This window comes from Mesoplodon bidens (assembly GCF_964165515.1).
Source record: "Mesoplodon bidens genome assembly, chromosome: 2".
Classification (NCBI taxonomy): Eukaryota; Metazoa; Chordata; class Mammalia; order Artiodactyla; family Ziphiidae; genus Mesoplodon; species Mesoplodon bidens.
Window position 1 is genome coordinate 183,048,955 of NC_138177.1, and position 17,618 is coordinate 183,066,572.

General features: G+C 52.8%; 1 protein-coding gene across 5 annotated transcripts in view; it reads left to right on the forward strand.

Annotated features, from left to right (window-relative positions):
• The window catches only part of NPHP4 (nephrocystin 4), a 136,157-nt gene that overhangs the window by 81,488 nt on the left and 37,051 nt on the right, over positions 1–17,618 (forward strand). For all 5 annotated transcript variants that reach the window (XM_081223486.1, XM_081223484.1, XM_081223485.1 and 2 more), the window contains exons 13-17: positions 6,611–6,672; positions 8,585–8,692; positions 9,967–10,115; positions 10,272–10,463; positions 10,915–11,102. In XM_081223486.1, coding sequence (XP_081079612.1) covers positions 6,611–6,672; positions 8,585–8,692; positions 9,967–10,115; positions 10,272–10,463; positions 10,915–11,102 — 699 coding nt within the window. The remainder of the gene's footprint in view (positions 1–6,610; positions 6,673–8,584; positions 8,693–9,966; positions 10,116–10,271; positions 10,464–10,914; positions 11,103–17,618) is intronic.

The window sequence follows — 17,618 nt, forward strand, 5'->3', positions numbered from 1 at the left end:
CCTGGTGTGTCTATCTGTCCGTCTGTCTCCCACACCTCTGTCTGCTCACCCTCCAGCTGTCCGTGGTGGCTTCCTTCCAGGCAGGGTTTCCCTACATGGTGGCTCCGGGAGCTGCTCAGTTATCCTTGGACTTAGGAATCCCAGCAGGAAGAACTTCTTTTGCTCAGTTGTCCAGTCAGAGTCCTGAGATGGAGCCCCTCCCTCTGCCGGGTCACCTGCTGTACCCTGAATGACTGGGATGGGGGTGACCCAGGTGCATCTTGGGTCACACACCCTCTCTTGTGTGGGGTTGGGCCAGCCCCCCTGACCACAGGGGGTAAGGGCTGGGAGGGTGATTCCCCAAAGGGAAACCATCAGTGCTGCCCTCGGGAGAGAGGGTGGATTCTGGTGGTCACCTGATGGATCGAGGGCCTGATCTCCTGTCCCAGGTCTTTCCCTGCACTCAGCTGTTTCTACCGCGTAGTTGCATCCCAGCTTTGACCATCTTTTCCTGCATTTCTTGATCTTTGAATGAGTGGAGATTGATAGTTACTGCCAGTGGGACCCGGCCTGTCTTCCAGAAGCCCACCATCTCCACCCCCAGAGATTCTGCTGGGCACAGAGCAGGGCACTGTGTAGGCTCCAGGGAGCACTGTGGAGGTTCAGGGGGTGTGGGGACCCCACAGGGAGGGCTCCCCCACAAGGCCTCTTGCTTTGGGCTCGAGATGACCCTGTCGTCCGCTGAGCCGAGCCTCTTTCTGGGTGACTGGGTGGAGGGTGTTACTCTCCCTTGTGTGGGGCTCACCGAGCCCCAGCGTGACTTCCTAAGGTTCAGAGCTGCCGGGTGCAGAGAACCCTTTGAGTTCTCTACCGGAAGGGTTATTGCTGCGTCCTTGGCAGACAGGAGAGGATGCTTCAGCTGCTGGAGGACTCAGGGACTGAGCTCTGGTGCAGACGTGTGGTAGCAGCGTCATCTGGTTTTCAGCTCCCATTCGGGGACGCGCAGATCTGCGTGGATGGAACCTGGCTCCATCTGGTTTATTTAATTTGGATTTATCACCGCATTCATGTCACATTTATGTGATCGCCTTCACCCCGGGTTCCAAGCATTTGAAAACGTTGCCTCCCAAGACCTAATGTAAGAGACTTAAATACCGGCTGATGTTTAACTTATGATGGAAACTTTTCCTGCTTCAATATTTTACCAACTTACACGGTTCCTTTGGAAATCTTAATGATATACAGCTGTCACTTTAAGTGAGGTGCTCTGGCTTTCTGTTGTGAATTATCCTTTTTATTTTTTCTGCAAAATTACCAGGGAGCAAAGGTCCATTCATCGCCCTCCGCAAGGGGGTGTGTGCGGGGCCGCTAGAGGGCCCTCTGTCTCCAGGTTTTGGAACCCGGTGTTTCCCTGACCCATATTTTGCTTTTGAATGCTCTGGTGGCGTCAGAATTTTGGTGTGTCTGCTTAATAGATATAAAAGCAGCCGGGTAGAAGGGGCCATTGAAAATACATAACCCTGGTGTTTCCCAGAGCACACTGAGTTGGACGCTTGACGTGGTTGTGACCTCGTGTGCGGGCGACACGCTCGAGAGCGTCCTCACTGACGGGCAGCTCGCCTGCCCTGACTCGTGTCATCCAGGACATAACGCAGCAGTGGAGAGAGTGAGAGGTGTCGACTGAGCAGGGGATGGAAGTTAGCGGCCGGGAACCTAACACACCTGCGCAGCATCTGCCGGAGAGCCTGAGTGAGCGGTTCAGAGCCAGGGCTTCCAGGAGGGAGATCACGCTTCTGAGCCTGGTCTCTGAAGGTGACCCCGGCCTGGGGCTCTGGGCACGTCTCATACTTCCTACTCCTCTTGGGCCTGATTCGCCGAGACAGGGCGCCTCTGGATTCCTTCAGCACAAGAGACCCAAACCCACTCCATCGACGAGCACCCTTTACCTCTTCCTAGATTTTGCCCACTTCCTCCATTCCTGTGATCAAAGTCTTCAAGAGAATGACTTTTTAAGCCCAAATAATTAGGAATAACGGCCTTTCAAATGGGTCGGCCTTGTGAATTCTTAGTGTCTGGAGTACCACTGAATTTCAAGGTCTGACGGGGGAAAGCTGTTGTTCACAATCTTTATTTAAATCACAGAAATTGTGTCTTTGGCTGTGACGACCCCTTCCTTCCCCCTGCCCTGGGGCAAGCTGTTGGGCCCCATCCTGGAACATCCCCACAGCCCCGCCTTCCTGGTCTGAGGCCCGGCCCCTCCCTGCCTTGCCCTGAGCTGCCAGGGTTGCTAAGCAACAGCCTCCTCTCCCTTCAGTTAAGCACAGGCAGGTCTGTCTGCAGGGCGGCCTTTTCCACCACGAATCCCGCCCATCAGGCCCTGCCGGCTGATTCTCTTTTCCTCCGCCCCCCCCCCCACCAGAATGCGCAGCTATGTTCAAGCAAAAGCGTTCTCTGGAGGGCAGCTTGCACTGTGGGGTAAAGGGCTTGAATGCTGCCTTTCATGCAGGGCCAGCTCCTGGTTGGTGTTCACGCATGGGGACCCCACCAGGCTTCCCAGGGAGGACAGTGGAGAGACCTCTGCCCTCTCCAGCCTGGAGGAGGTCACCAAGCTTGCTGCCTGAGCTCTCTCGTGCCTGTGTACTTACTTTCTGTCTTTCTGTGATGCTCGCGCACTCGACTTGTCAGAAGTGCTGTCTGAGAAGTGCTGACCTGAAAAGTAGCCCCTCTTGCCCTGGAGCGTGGAGTGGGCTTCAGATCCTCGTGGCCTGCACACCTCCCCACTCCCCCCAGGCTGAATGCAGAGAAGCGTGTGATGCAGGTGTGTGACGTGGCGGGACGCGGACAGCCCAGGTTTGGGGCAGATCGCAAGCCCCCTCCTGGCCTTTAGTCAAGTGTAGGGCATTCTGGCTTCTAGAAGCTGAACTGAAGAGAGGACTGGACACTTGAGCCTCTGTCGACAGCGCTTTTCAGCAAGTGGAGGCTGATCGGGGAGCAGTAGGGTGTCGGGGAAATTCATCTTCAGACGGGGGCGCAGCGGCCGCAGCTGCAGACGTGTCTGTCTCAAGCACTCGGTGTGGCCCTATCTGCGTCTGTCTGTGTCGCGGTTGGCTCGGGTGGCATGGCAACCGCTGACTCAGTCCCTTCCAAGGCTGAGGTGTCCCTGAGCTGCAGAGAGCGCCTGGCAAAGCAGTTGTCTTAGTCTCTGCGTTCTTCTTTTAACCACCAGGTGATTTACCTGAAGCCAGAGCCCCGCGGCGCCACGGCCAGACGTGGATGTTATTCCCAGTGGGGTGACAGGAGGGCCCCATCTGGGGAGCCATCAGCATCCCCTGCCGCGGGACCTCATCCTCTGCGACGGGCCACCTGGTGCCATCGGTTCAGCCAGGAGCGTCGTCAGGCTCCAACAGGGACACAAAGGCATACCTGATAATGATCAGTAAACTAGAATTTAAGTTATTTTAAATTCCACGGGCAGTACAGGAAAACACGCTTACTCACACATCTAAAGGGTGGGGCTCCAGCCCCTCACTCTTCCTACCATTCCACGCATTTCAATGAATTTACCTACAGACCTTCATCCACGTGTCGTTTTCTTTGTTTTCCTTTAACAGAGGTGGGATTCCCTTACGCGGGTTCCTTGGTAACTTGCTTCCCGCTCTGTAACTTGTCTTGGCAACGTCCCACGTTAGGACCCGCCTGTTGACCTCCCCCTTTTTAATTGCTTCCGGGCTCCACACCCAGATGGACCAGCTTTAATTCAGGGCTTCCATTTTCAGGAACACGTGGGCCATTCTCCTGGTTTGCCGTTTTCAGCGGTGCTGCAGCAGAGGTTCTTGTGCACACGTCCTTGTGCGCGCTGCAGATGTCACCACGCACGCGGCCTTTGCACACACGTGAGGGCCCGCCCCATGGTTTGGTCTTGTCGGCCCCGGCAGCTCGCAGCCTGGTTGTGCTCAGTGGTGGAAGGCAGGCTTCCCAGTCAGACCTCCACACCTCTGTCGTGGCTTTTGGGAGACTTGGAGGAATGACAGTGGACGCCTCTGGAGGACACTGTGTTGTCCGGGCAAGACCGTTAGATTGTGTAGTTTGCGAAGCGACTTAATCAGCGACCGCCGCATGGAACATTAGAACAGAAAGGTTTGAAACCAAGTTAGTTTGTGGTTTTGGTGTATTTTCTCACAGCCCGTGCCTCGCTGGGGTGTGTGGGTTTGGGCCCTGGGATCCGCAGCAGGCACTGCTTTCATCTGCTGCAAAGCCTTTTTTGTGCGCTTGGTTGTCTAGGAGGTTAAGATTGTGTAAGTCAGGATGTAAAGAATCAGCTCAAAAACACCGCGCAGTGCCCAGCTTAGACGAACTGGGGAAATAACGAGCGTGTGAGGAGTTTAAACGGGCCTGGAGGGTGTAACTTTCCGCAGGGTTCAGATCTTCCTCAGCCAGAGGACACGCGGCCCGGCTCCCAAGCGCCAGGCTTCTCCGAGCAGAGGAAAACGGAGCCATTTCCTGCAGGTTTTTCCTCGCTGCCAAAATCAACCCGTGTCGTTTTCAGCCTCCTTTTAGGGTGGGACAAAGGAGAACCCGGCGTGCTGCTCTTCTGTGTCATCTTCTAGACCGTTCCGGGGGGCGGGGTGGTGGTGGTGACGAGTGGCTGCACGGAGCCCTGAGCTGTCTGGGGAGAGGCACGTGGCTTCAAGGACAGTGGGGCCCTGGCAGAATCCTGGTCTGCGTTTTGCTTCTCGCGAGATGACGTCTTTCCTGGGAAGCGAAGCTAACTCCCTCCAAAGGGAGCTCGTTTCAGGAACCGGAGGCTCCCTGGACTAGAGGGCGCCGAGTTCTTTGGAATCACATTAACTTGGCTTTGAGAAAGGAGCTGGGCTGGCGAGGGGCTGGAGAGCCTGTAGCTCAGCTCAGGGGGGACCAGCGGAGTTGGGGGCCTCCCTCCATGCCGCCCCCTGCTTTCCCCGCCCCCTATTCCTCATCAGCTAGATCTCTTCTCCTGGGGTGAGCCTGCAGTGCCTTCTCCAGGTGGATTCCGAGGTGGCTGGAAGGGGCTTTGGTGGCATGTCGGCCCCAGGGCACAGCAGGGCCAGCTAGAGGGGTGCTTCCCACGTGCGGTTCCTGCCTGGTGGCTGAAGCTGCACTGTGGTGGGATTCAGGGCTGCCAGGGGAGCCGGGCGTCCTCCCTTCAGACTGCACAGCATCCAGAGTCACGGCCCTCATGTGCGCTGGCCGGTCGGTAGGTGCTAGGTGCCGCCCACTCCTGCCCCGTGCCGTGTGCCCTGGGGCCTGGGGGCCATGGGGTCAGGTGACCTGCTCATGGGCACTGCCTGGTCCAGGGCTCAGACGTGGCTGTGCGGGGACTTGGGCAGCAGAGGCCACCGGGGACGGAGGGAGGGCCAAGTGTGGGCAGTCAGGGCCACACGCGGTGACAGGAGCAGGGCTAGTTACCTGGGGTGGGGGGCACGATTTCTCAGGGCCCAGGACGTCCTGAAGTCCAGCCGGCGGTGGCGTCCACATGCAGCGGCCAGAGTCGGGTCACTGTGAAGGGGACCGAGGTGCATTAGGAAGGCGCGGTCCTCAGGGAGACCAGACGTGTCACCTCGGACAGGTGCCCGGTCCCACCTGGGCCTTCGGGGGAGCGGAGGGGGCCCTGTCAGGACGGGCCCCGGTCAGCGGGCAGCCCCACCGTTGACTGGAGGCGGTGATGTTGGCGACGGACGGATGTTGGCGGAAGAAGCGCGCGTGTGTGGGCTGATGGGGAGGTGATGGGTGGCCCCAGACCCCGGAGCACAGTGCTGAGAGTCTGGGGGTTTCAGGGACTAGAGTGATGCCTGGACTCCAAGACAGGAGTGCAGGGCCTGGGATGGGGGTGGAAGCAGCACAGGCAGACTCCAGCCCGGTCCTGCCCCAGGCCACCGTGCGGTGACCGTGCTCGGCGGGTGGGGGGGACAGCGCCGTGGGGGTGGTTGCTCCCTCCGCAGTTGGGCACCTCAGGCGCTGCAGGAACCAGCCTCGCATCACCCAGGGCAGGGGCGCCCTCGGCCCCTCGCTCCAGGGACCCCGTGGAGGACCGACCTCGACTATTCCCGGTACGAACACGCCCGCACTCACACCCCTAGAGTGAGCGGGCCTCAGGGGACGGGCTGTGAGTGATGGGAGAGCCGGAGCACCCAGCCGTGCGTGCGTCTGTTTAGAAGTTTCTTATGTAACAGAACAGCAAGTGGGCCCCAGCCAGGGAAGCACCGGCCCAGGCAGACATCAGAACCTGGCCCCACGAAGGCAAGGGAGGGTGAGCAGGGGAAAGGGCGGGTGAGCCTTGAGGTGCGTGTACGAGAGCCTCAGGTGTCTGACAGCCTCACATCTCCCTGAGCGCACACGGAGTGAGCCTCATGAGCAGGGAGAAGGAGGCCGAGGAAGTGGGCAGCGAGCTCGGGCTCCATCCTGCAGGCGGTGACTGGGGACGGCGCCCCGGGTCTGCTCGCCAAGCACTGGGGCTGCCCAGTGGCCGCTGCCCAGCTCCGAGCACCGGTTACCGCCAAGGGGAGACTCGCGCCAGGCCTGCCTGAGCCGGGCTCCGGTGCCCTTGCCCCACCCAGGCTGATGGCCCCTCCCCGGCCCCTGTGCTTCCTTCCAGGCCTGCCAGCACCACCGCCCCGGGGGCTTACCACCCCCCAGGACTCGCCAGTGGGACCAGGGGTAAGTCCAGGCCCGAGAGGCCTGTTTCGGAATTCCACAGTCAAGTATTTAAAGGTTCTGGGTGCGGGAAAGTCCCCTTTGCATCTTTAAGAACAGTTGACGTCCTGTTTACTTGTGTGGGCTGGGCAGTGTCCCCCAGGGGTCGGGGTGCAGGTGTCCTCAGCCGCCCTCCTGCCTGTCTCCACGGCGGGTCCCTGGTGCCCTGCTCCCGGCGTCGGCTGTGAGGGCCGTGGCTTCTGCTGGTTGTTAATGATCCTCCAGTTGCCGTGGAAGGCCTGTGTCCGCACTCGAGCTGATGCGTTCTCCCGCAATTATGTCTGATGGCTGGGAACCTTTCAGGACTGAATGGCCTTTTTTCCTCTTCTGAGACACGGAGGAGCGCTCTTTGCCGCCTCCTCTCCCGACCCTCTGCTAGGAGAGGGCGCTGGTGAGGCTGTGGCTTCCCCAGGCAGCAGCCGGGCAGGTGCACCGAGCAGCTGGTGCTGGAGGGGCAGGGCGGCAATGACAGAGGCCAGCACGTCGGCGGGCCTGTCGGAGAACAGACGTCTCCTCCGGTGCTAGGAGCTGCGGCCGCCCCTCAGGGATCCTGAGCCAGTTGTGGGTCTGCCCGTGGCTCGGGGCTGGCTCCGGCCAGCGTGGTTTTTGAATGAGGTCAGAGTTGGCTTGTCTTCCTAATGACCTTGTCTGCCAACATCACCCTGGACGTTGACTTTCTGGAAAAGTTGAATGATTCGGTATCCAGGGCTGTCCCCAGGATGTGGCTTCAATGTGGACCGTGCAGCTGGGAAACTGGACCAGAAGTGAATGTGGTGTTTGCCCGAAGACACGTGTTTGGGGACAGCCTCCCGGGCCCTGCTGGCCTGTCCCAGCATTTTCCCTCCAGCGGTTGGCATGGTGCCCCTAAGTGCTGAGGGGCCACAGGGCAGCACCTCCAGCCCCAGAGGCAGGAGGCGCTCACGGCAGCTTGTGGGCTCTGAAGGGAAGCTGAGCAGACCCTAAATTCTTCTCTGCCCCTAAGATGCTGCCCGGATCCCCCAGTGCCCCTCGCCCATTTCTTCAACACCTCATCATGGGTTGGGTCCTTCTCTGTACCAGCACCAGCCCCCTCCGCCCCACCGGGCCAGCTGTCACTGCTGATGACAGACGTCTCATTTGTTAACGTGTACATCATAAATAGAGACCAGGATTTGAGAGACGGGTCTTCAGTAGAGCGAGGGCCCCCCACCTCTTCACACCGGCCTTTTAGAGCAACGTTCGTTTTCCTCACGTTAGTCACGTTTACCTGACCCTGTGCCGGGTACCTTGCCAAGCCCTTTCTCACAGTAGGCCTGTGATCTAGGTACTGTTAGCACCCCCATTTTACAGGTGAGGAGACTGAGGCAAGACCAGGTTAGTTAGGCGACTTGCCCACGTCACGTGGCAGTGAAGTGGTGGAGTGGGGCTTCCAGGGCCCACGTCAGCTGCCATCATGGCCACTGCCTTAACGGGCGGGTTCATGTCGTAGGAACACAGGTGGTTAGAATCAGAAGGGGTCTTGGAGAAGTTCAGTCCAGGGGTGGAGGTGAAACCCAGCGAGGTTCAGAGACAAGCCGGCCCTTCAGCCCGAGTGTCAGAGAACCCACCCGGCTTCCCTGGCCATTTCCCCTTCTCCACTTGCTTTTCCTTGTTAATAATATTTTTATTCACATATTACGATGTGGGAGAAACCACAGAATTGCCCCTCTCGGTAGTTAGAAAAGAAGCAATTAGACGTGATGCCGGGTTCCAGGAGATTCCAGACCTCACTGCTCCCTGTGGCCGCATCAGAGTCCTCCCTTCCTTCCCAGGGGCCTGTGCCAGCGGGGGGTGGGAGGGACTTTGTGAAGTTACTGGGGTGCATTTTGTCGTCTTACCCAAGCTTTCTTCCCTTCAGCTGTCGCTTTCCCAGCTGGCGGCTTCCCCACAGTACCCAGCTCAGCACCGCTCGGCCGAAGCCTCCTCAAAGCCACTGGGGAGCCCCATGCTCTCCCTGGCCCCGGGGGTAAGTAGCCTGCCCCTCCTCCCTCCTGCCTCCTCCCAGGGAATGGCTCCGAACTCCTGACTTCTGTGGAAGTCTCTGACTTTGTGAGCTGCCCTGGTCCTTGGTGAGGTGACCGAGACCTGCCTGGGTTCTCTGTGATGCAGGCGCTGGGATGGGGGCTGGACATCACCTCCTTCCAGCTTTAGATATTTGCCACCATCCGTCTTGGTGACCAAGGGTATTTGGTCTGGGAGCTTTTCCTGCCACAGGGCTTGATTTAGGCTTTGCTCTACCTGAGAAGACAAAGTAAAAGCACCCTTAGATCTCTGAACATGAGAGGAAAGGGAAGGTTTTGCTGGAGATGTAAATAGAGGTCAATCCAAGTTGCCAGCTCCCCCTCCAGGACGCTCGCCCTGCGGCCGGAGGAGAGTTTGTGGAGCCCACCGTCCCCAATCCCAGTGGAGCTAATGGGCTAAAATAGGCCTGTTTCCTTCTACTGAACTTGGGGGACTCATGTAGAGTTTGCTGGTTCACCTGCAAACTTCAGTCTTGCCTTGGAAGTCTGTTGAGAAAAAATGTTCCATTTAATTACTTCCTTGAAAACCCTCATGGTGAAATGCCTGATTCTAAAATATACCTGGGCTCGTGTCATTATGAAGAGCCTTCATCTCTTCTGTTACCAGTGCCTGAGGCCCGTGTTCCTTGCCTCTGGTCGCGTGGTGCTCCTGCTAAATGAAACGGGAAGCTTGGGAAGCCAGTTGGAGAGAGAACGTCCCAGACCCCGTCAAGCTCTTCCTTTAGACAGAGGTGGGCGGTGAAAGCCTAGAGCATTCGGTGACGTGGGGACAGGGAAGCATTTACACAAGCTCGGGGGCTCCATCCCACAGTCTCCCTAGCGTTATTGGAGATGGTTTCATCTTTCTGTTCCATAGACATGGTTTTGATGTTAATTTGCCTTCTCAGGCATCAGATGTCTCCTGTGCTACTGAGCTGTTCAAAAAATTATGATTCCTTCCTCGTTGCTTTTCGACTCACATAAAATACAGGATGCCCAGGTGAATTTGAATTTCAGATAAACAATACTTTCCAGTATAAGTGTGCCCCGGATATTGCGTGGGATATTCTTATACTAAAATTATTCATCGCTTACCTGAAATTCCAGTGCAGCTGAGCCTCCTGTGTTTTCATTTGCAATGTGACAGAGGCAGTTCACCCATGAGCCCCAAGTCCAAGCATCCTTGGTTACGGGTTGGGATACTCGTTGGCCTCACCTGGGGCCCCATTGTGTTGGGCAGGAGTTCCCCCTGGAGGGCAGGATCTCCCACCTGGAAGCTGACCTGAGCCAAACGGCCTTGGTCCCGGGCACATCCACTGCTGAGCAGTTGCAGGAGCTGCCTTTCACACCTGTGCATGCCCCGATCATCGTGGGAGCCTGGACCAGGAGGTGAGGGGCAGGTGTGGGAGGGCCCAGAGCAAGTGCTGTGTGCTCAAGACCCTTCGACCCCCTGAACGGTAGGCTTTCCTGGAGAGCTGGCTTTCCGGGTCCTGCCTCTTGGCTGGCCCTTTCCTGGAGGCTGGCTCAGGAGGCCTTCTGTTCCAGCTCTGGAGGGAAGCCGTCACGAGCCTCCCTAGCGCTGCTGCAGTCCGCCGGCTTTCCCGAGATTCTGGACGCCAATAAACAACCAGCCGAGGCCGTGGATCCTACAGATCCCGTGAAGTTCAACCCTCAGAAGGAAGAATCAGACTGTCTGCAAAGCAACGAGATAGTGCTACACTTTCTTGCCTTTAGCAGGTAAACTCTTGAATATTTGCTCTGTTGCTCTTTTCCTGGCTTTTGCATTTCTTGCGTTGAGGAAGGACTTCTGTGTGTCTCTGGTGGAATACTACGCAGGTCTTAACGGGACTGCGGAATGCCCTCTGTCTTTATTTTCGTTTGGCTGGGACCCACCCACTACCATCTCCAAATGCTGTAAAACCTGCTTTGACCGACCTCCTGTGGTCCTCAGTTACAGCGTGGACGGAGTGTCGCCCTGTCCTTGGGTACTGGTGTAGCCCCGAGATCTGGGCCCTCCAGCCACGCCTGAAGTGGGGGGATGCCCGGCGGGCTCCCCGAGGTCACAGTAGGGCTGCTGGTGTGGATGAAGGAGGCGGCCTCTCACCTGCTGTCTCCCTGCGAGTGTGTGACGAAAGCCCGGGTTCTCCCCCCGGACCCTTGGTTAACTCGGAGCTGTCGTTGGATCCAGGGTGTCCCAGGACGACCAGGCAGCGCCGTGGCCACAGACTGTGTATTTCACCTTCCAGTTCTACCGCTTCCCCCCCGAGACGACGCCGCGGCTGCAGCTGGTGGAGCTGGACGAGGCCGGGAAGAGCAGCTCGGCCTCCCTGCCCCACCTCCTCGTGCTGATTCACAAGGACGGCTCCTTTGATGCGGGTGAGCGCTGGGCACCGGAAAACGCGAAATCCAGGGCCAAGCTTTGTCTGCGAATTTTATTATCTAGAAAATGTTGAACAGTGAAAAACTTCACACACGTTCACCGTTTGAGAGAACAGCGCAATAAATCAGTGCCCCTGCCACTCACCTCTGACCGTTATCAGTGACATCCCTGCCCAGGTCTCTCCCCAAACCAGGGCTATTTGATGCAAATTCCAGACGTTATATAATTTCATCTATAGATATTTTCTTATGTAGATCTAAAAAAGTAGAGTCTTTTTTAAAAAACAGAAACTCAATAATATTACCCCATCTAAAATTAATGCCGACTTCATATTATAACTTAATATCGAGCCAATGTTAACATTTCCCCAGTAACTTCATAAAAATTTTTAATAGTTTGTTCAAATCAGGATCTCAGTAAGGTCTGTACGTTGGGATGGTGTGACTCTCCAGTCTCTTTCTACCTATAGCCGTCCTCACCACCCTGTCTCTGTTTTTTCGCTTTAATTTATTTGTTGAAGTCGCCACGTTGCTGGTCCCCTAGAGCCTCCCAGTGTCTGCACTTTGCTTTTGCGGCCCCAGTGGTGACATCTACAGTGTTCCTCTATCCTCTCTTTTGCCTGTAAATTGGAATTAGATCTAGAGGCGTGAGCAGATGCATGCTTTTGGTTTGGGGCAAGGGGTCTGTATTGCTGGTGGTGTGTCCCCATCTCTGCAGCAGCACAAGGCCTGGGTTGCTTCTTATGCTCCATCAGTGACCATCAGGACTGTTGCTTATGGATTGATCACTTCATTCAAGGCTACACAGTGGGGATGTTTTACTCCTAGAATACTTCTTCGTTTGTCAGCCAGAATGCTTCCTTAAAACGAAGCTTCTCCTCATCAACTCTTTGGTTGCCTTGAGGTGCGATTCATATAGAGAAGGCAGAATAATGCTTGATGTTCTTCTCTTTTGTTTGCTAATTTTTAAAATAGTGAGACAGTTCCCAGCGTCCTTCAAGGGTGGGGCCAATGGCTTTTTTTTCTGATACCATTATGAACTGATGGATTTAAACTGCAGTGGACTGAACATACCAAATATGTTGTTGTTTTTGATGTCCAGTTGTCCTGTCTTTGGCCAGTCACATGGCTCGTAAGGGACATACCTGGGGTCTGAACCACTGCTGCCTCTTGAGTAGAACTTAACAAGTGGAAAAAGACATGTTAAAATATTAAATGAAATTAGTTTAACAACATTAACATCAGACAAAAGTGACAAAAGGCAAAGGCATTGCTGGGGATCAAGAAGCCTATTAAATAATAATTAAGGGAATAATTCACTAGGAAAAAATGATTCTGAATCCGTGAACTTCTGACAACCACAGCTTCCAAAGATAAAGGACAAATTGATGGACTTTATAAGGAGAAACTGACAAACCTACAATCATAGGAGGTTTTGACATACTTTTGTCAGTAAATTGATTGATCAAGCAGAAAAAAATTAATGAGAATATTATAAAATACAATTTAAAGAGATGATCTTATAGAACCTGTACAACCAATTTAGAGAATATGTGTTATTTTCAAGTATCCTTTGAAACTTATAAAAACTGATTATTCATATATGTGTGTATATATCTTAGGCCACCAAGCAGGTATTGCCATATACCAAGAGACTCTAATCTAATTTTATAGCATTCTTTGACCATAATGCCTCAAGGTCAGAAATCATTCACTGCCCTCCCCCTGGAAGGCTCCAAACTGCTGGCTTTTTTTGAATTTTAAAACGTATTTCTAATTTTTCCCTAGGTAAATGAAGAAATCAATGTAGAAATGGCTGCTTAAAACTGAATGACAAAATAATATTGCATATCAAAACTAATAAGTAAAATGGCCTCAGCCATAAAAAGGAACGAAATTGGGTCATTTGTAGAGACGTGGATGGACCTAGAGGCTGTCATACAGGGTGAAGTAAGTCAGAAAGAGAAAAACAAATATCGTATATCAACACATATGTGTGGACTCTAGAAAAATGGTATAGATGATCTTATTTGAAAAGCAGAAATAGAGACACAGACATAGAGAACAAACGTATGGATACCAAGGAGGAAGGGGGGTGTGGGTTGAATTGGGAGATCGGGATTGACATGTATACATTATTGATACTATGTATAAAATAGATAACTAATGAGAACCTACTGTATAGCACAGGAAACTCTGCTCAATGCTCTGGGGTGACCTAAATGGGAAGGAAATCCGAAAAAGAGGGGATATATGTATACGTATAGCTGATTCACTTTGCTGTACAGTAGAAACTAACTCAACATTGTAAAGCAACTATACTCCAATAAAAATTAACTTAAAAAAAAAGCTAATAAGTAAAATGGTAATTACAGGGAAATTTGCAGCTTTAAATGCTTATATTGTTGGTAAAGAAGAAAGTATCTTTTAACATGCTGATCTAATTGTTCAGCTCAAGAAGTTTGGTAAAAAAAACCCAGAGCAAACCCAACAAAAGCAGAAGGGAAGAAATTAGAAAATGAGCATAAATGCTTAGAAAACAAAGAAATAGTGGAAAGGGTCAGCCAAATTGTTGGGCGCGAGAAGTCACGGGTGCAGCAGGTGATGCTCCGTTCCCTTGTCCAAGGTCAGAATCAGTGCGGAGAGTCAGAGCCGTTGTGGGAATGGGGTTCGCCCGAGAGCCCGTGGTGCTTGCCGGGCCCCCATGAGGTGAGCGGCAGGCAGAGGTCGGGCTGGGCAGCCACCGTCCACCTTGAACCTGGGGCAGAGCTGCCGCCCCCCGCTTGCCTGTGGAGCCCGGCCTCCTCTCTTCCTGTGGACAAATCTGAAAAGAAGAGACGGGGGAGGGGTGAGAAGCTTGGGCTCTGCTGCTTCCCCCAAACCCACCAGCCGATGAGCTGCCCTTGCCCTGGGAGGAGGGTGTGCTGGGCAGAGGGCGGCACGGGCCGTCCCTCTGCACGGAGGTGGGGCTGGGGACGATGTGTTCCTGCAACCTTCCTGCGTTTTGTTCTCTCAACTCACGTAACCATTGAGTTTATGGCCAGCGGGGCTGTGGCCCTCCTTGGGGGAGGGGACCAGTCACCACTGGGGAGGTTTCCCAGCCTTTCTGGGACCACTGCTCCCAAACCCGCCACCTTTCCTCTGCCAGTCCCCTCAGGACGAGCAGTGGATAGTTTAGCCTATGTCCCCAGAAGGCTCTGAAATGGATCAGAATAATGCATGGATTTCAGGGCCCCTCCGCACCCATTGCTGACCATTCATTCCCTATTCTGTTTCCCGTGCTAAATGCAATCCAGTCACTTGATGGAGTGGAGCTCATCGGAGGTTCTGCATGGGGTTAAATGATAGTGTTAATTCAATAAAAAAGGCCAAACACTTAGAGATGCTCCTGATTTCACTGTAAACCCCTTTCCATTATGAATTGCCCAGAGAGAAATTAGTCCAAAAATTAAATTTCCCTGCAAGTGGAAGTCCAAAGAAATTAAACTGCAGAATCAAATTTTCTTGTCATGGTGAATTAAAATTCAAAGTCCACAAAGGCTTTGCAATTTCTTACACAGCTGAGTCTTGGCCAAAGACGCCTCTGACTGAGCAGATCTGGGCTTCCTTTGGCAGCCCAGACTTGGGGGTTCTCTCCGGATGGACCGGGTTCCTCAAGACCTCAGAAGGTTGAGCTGGCTCAGCACCGAGTCTTTCATGGTCCTCACTTAAGATGTTTTCTTTTGTTGTTTAAATATAACATGCATACAACAAAGTGCACCATTCCATGAATTTTTTTTTAATAAATGTATTTATTTTTGGCTGCGCTGGGTCTTTGCTGCTGCGTGTGGGCTTTTCTTTTTAGCTGTGATGATCAGGGGCTACTCTTTGTTGTGGTGCATGGACTTCTCATTGCGGTGGCTTCTCGTGTTGTGGAGCACGGGCTCTAGGTGCGTGGGCTTCAGTAGTTGTGGCACATGGGCTCAGTAGTTGTGGCTCGTGGGCTCAGTAGATGTGGCGCATGGGCTCTAGAGCATGGGCTCAGTAGTTGTGGTGCACAGGCTCAGTAGTTGTGGCTTGTGGGCTCAGTAGTTGTGGCTCACGGGCTCTAGAGTGCAGGCTCAGTAGTTGTGGCTTGTGGGCTCAGTAGTTGTGGCTTGCGGCTCAGTAGTTGTGGCTTGTGGGCTGAGTAGTTGTGGCTCACAGGCTCTAGAGCAGGGGCTCAGTAGTTGTGGTGCACAAGCTCAGTAGTTGTGGCTCACGGGCTCAGTAGTTGTGGCTCGTGGGCTCAGTAGTTGTGGCTTGTGGCTCAGTAGTTGTGGCTTGCGGGCTCAGTAGTTGTGGCTCACAGGCTCTAGAGCAGGGGCTCAGTAGTTGTGGTGCACAAGCTCAGTAGTTGTGGCTCGTGGGCTCATTAGTTGTGGCGCATGGGCTTAGCTGCTCCATGGCATGGGGGATCTTCCCAGACCAGGGCTTGAACCCATGTCCCCTGCATTGGCAGGTGGATTCTCAACCACTGCGCCCCTAGGGAAGCCCCGTGAATTTTTAAGGATGGTTAGACCTTATTTGTTAGAGCAGTTCTAGATTTACAGAGAAACTGAGCCAATAGCCCAGAGCCCCGTCTCCTCCCACCCCCCGCCCCGTCTCCTCCGTTAGCAACTTCTTACCTTCACGATGAGCCGATATTGGTACAGTGTTATTAACTGAAGCTCAGAGTTTACATTAAGGTTTACTGTCCCCACGTTGTACATTATATGGATCTTGACAAATGTGTAACATCATATATCCACTGTTACAGTATCACCCAGAGTAATTTCGCTGCCCTAAAAATCCCCTGTGCTCCACCCTGCCAGCTGCTGACCTTTTTACTGTCTCCGTAGTTTTGCCTTTGCCAAGATGTCATATAGTTGAAATTATATAGGGTATGCTTTTCAGATGGCTTCTTTCGCTGAGTAATACGCATTTAAGGTTCCTCCATGGCTTTGCGTGGCTTGATAGCACATTTATTTTTGGCACCGAATGATACTCTGGATGTGCCTCAGCTTATTTATCCATTCACCTGCCAAAGGGCATCTTGGTTGCTTCCAGTTTGTTGTTCGGGATTTTGTGTGGACATACATTTTCAACTAATTTGGAGCCCAATTGCTGGATCGTATAGTAAAAGTAGGTTAAGTTTTGAGAGAAACTGCCCAACTGTCTTCCAAAGTGGCTGCACCATCTTGCACTCCCATCAGCAGTGAATGAGAGTTCCTGCTGCTCCACATTCTTGCCAACATTTGATGCTGTCTGTGTCCTGGATTTGGGCCATCCAAGTAGGTGTGTAGTGGTAGCTCATTGTTTTAATTTACAGTTCCCTAATGACAGTTGATGTAGTGTGTCTTTCCATCTGCTTACTTATTATCTGTATATCTTCTTTGGTGAGATGTCTGTTCGGATCTTTAGCCCATTTTTAAATTGGATTGTTTGTTTTCATATTTGTTGTGTTTTAAGAGTTCTTTGTATATTTTGGATACAAATCCTTTATCATATATGTGTTTTGCAACTGTTTTCTCCCAGCTTGTGGCTTATCGTTTTCATTCTCTTAATGGTGTCTTTCTCAGAGCAGAGGTTATAAATTTTTTTTTTTTTTTTTTTTTCTTTTTGCGGTATGCGGGCCTCTCACTGCCGTGGCCTCTCCCGTTGCGGAGCACAGGCTCCGGACGCGCAGGCCCAGAGGCCATGGCTCACGGGCCCAGCCGCTCCGCGGCATATGGGATCCTCCCAGACTGGGGCACGAACCCGTATCCCCTGCATCGGCAGGCGGACTCTCAACCACTGCGCCACCAGGGAGGCCCTATAAATTTTAATGACATCCAGCTTATCAATTATTTCTTTTATGAATCGTGCTTTTGGTGTCGTAGCTAAAAAGTCATCACCAAATCTGAAAGGTCACCTAGTTTTTTTCCTATGTTATCTTCTAGGAGTTTGATAGTTTTGCATTTTACATTACAAAAATTAACATTTTAAGTTAATTTTTGTAAAAGGTGTAATTTTTACAAAGTGAACACATCTGTGTAACTACCACCCAATTTGGATGGGGCTGTAGAACATTACACAGCAACCCCCCACCCCAGTTTTTGACCTCCCCCAAGGGTAACTGTTCTTCTGAATTCTATCACTCTGCATCAGTTTTACCTGTTTTTTGAACTTAAACGGATCATATTATCCATACCATTTTGAATCTAACTTCTTTCACTCAACCTCATGTCTGGGAGATTCCTCCATGTTGCTGTATGTAGCAGTAGTTTGTCCGTGATCTTGGCTGTATAGAAACCCGTTGTCTGAATATTCCACCATGTTTACCCATTCTGGTGTTCACAGGCCTTTGAATCATTTCCAGGTTTTGGCTCTTTTGAATAATGCTGCTCTGAACATATTTAAAACATTGTGAAATGATCAGCCCAACAAGTCTAGGTAGCATCCATCATTGAACATAATTATAAAATTCTGTTTTTCTTGTGACGAGAACTTTTACGATCTACTCTCTTAGCACCT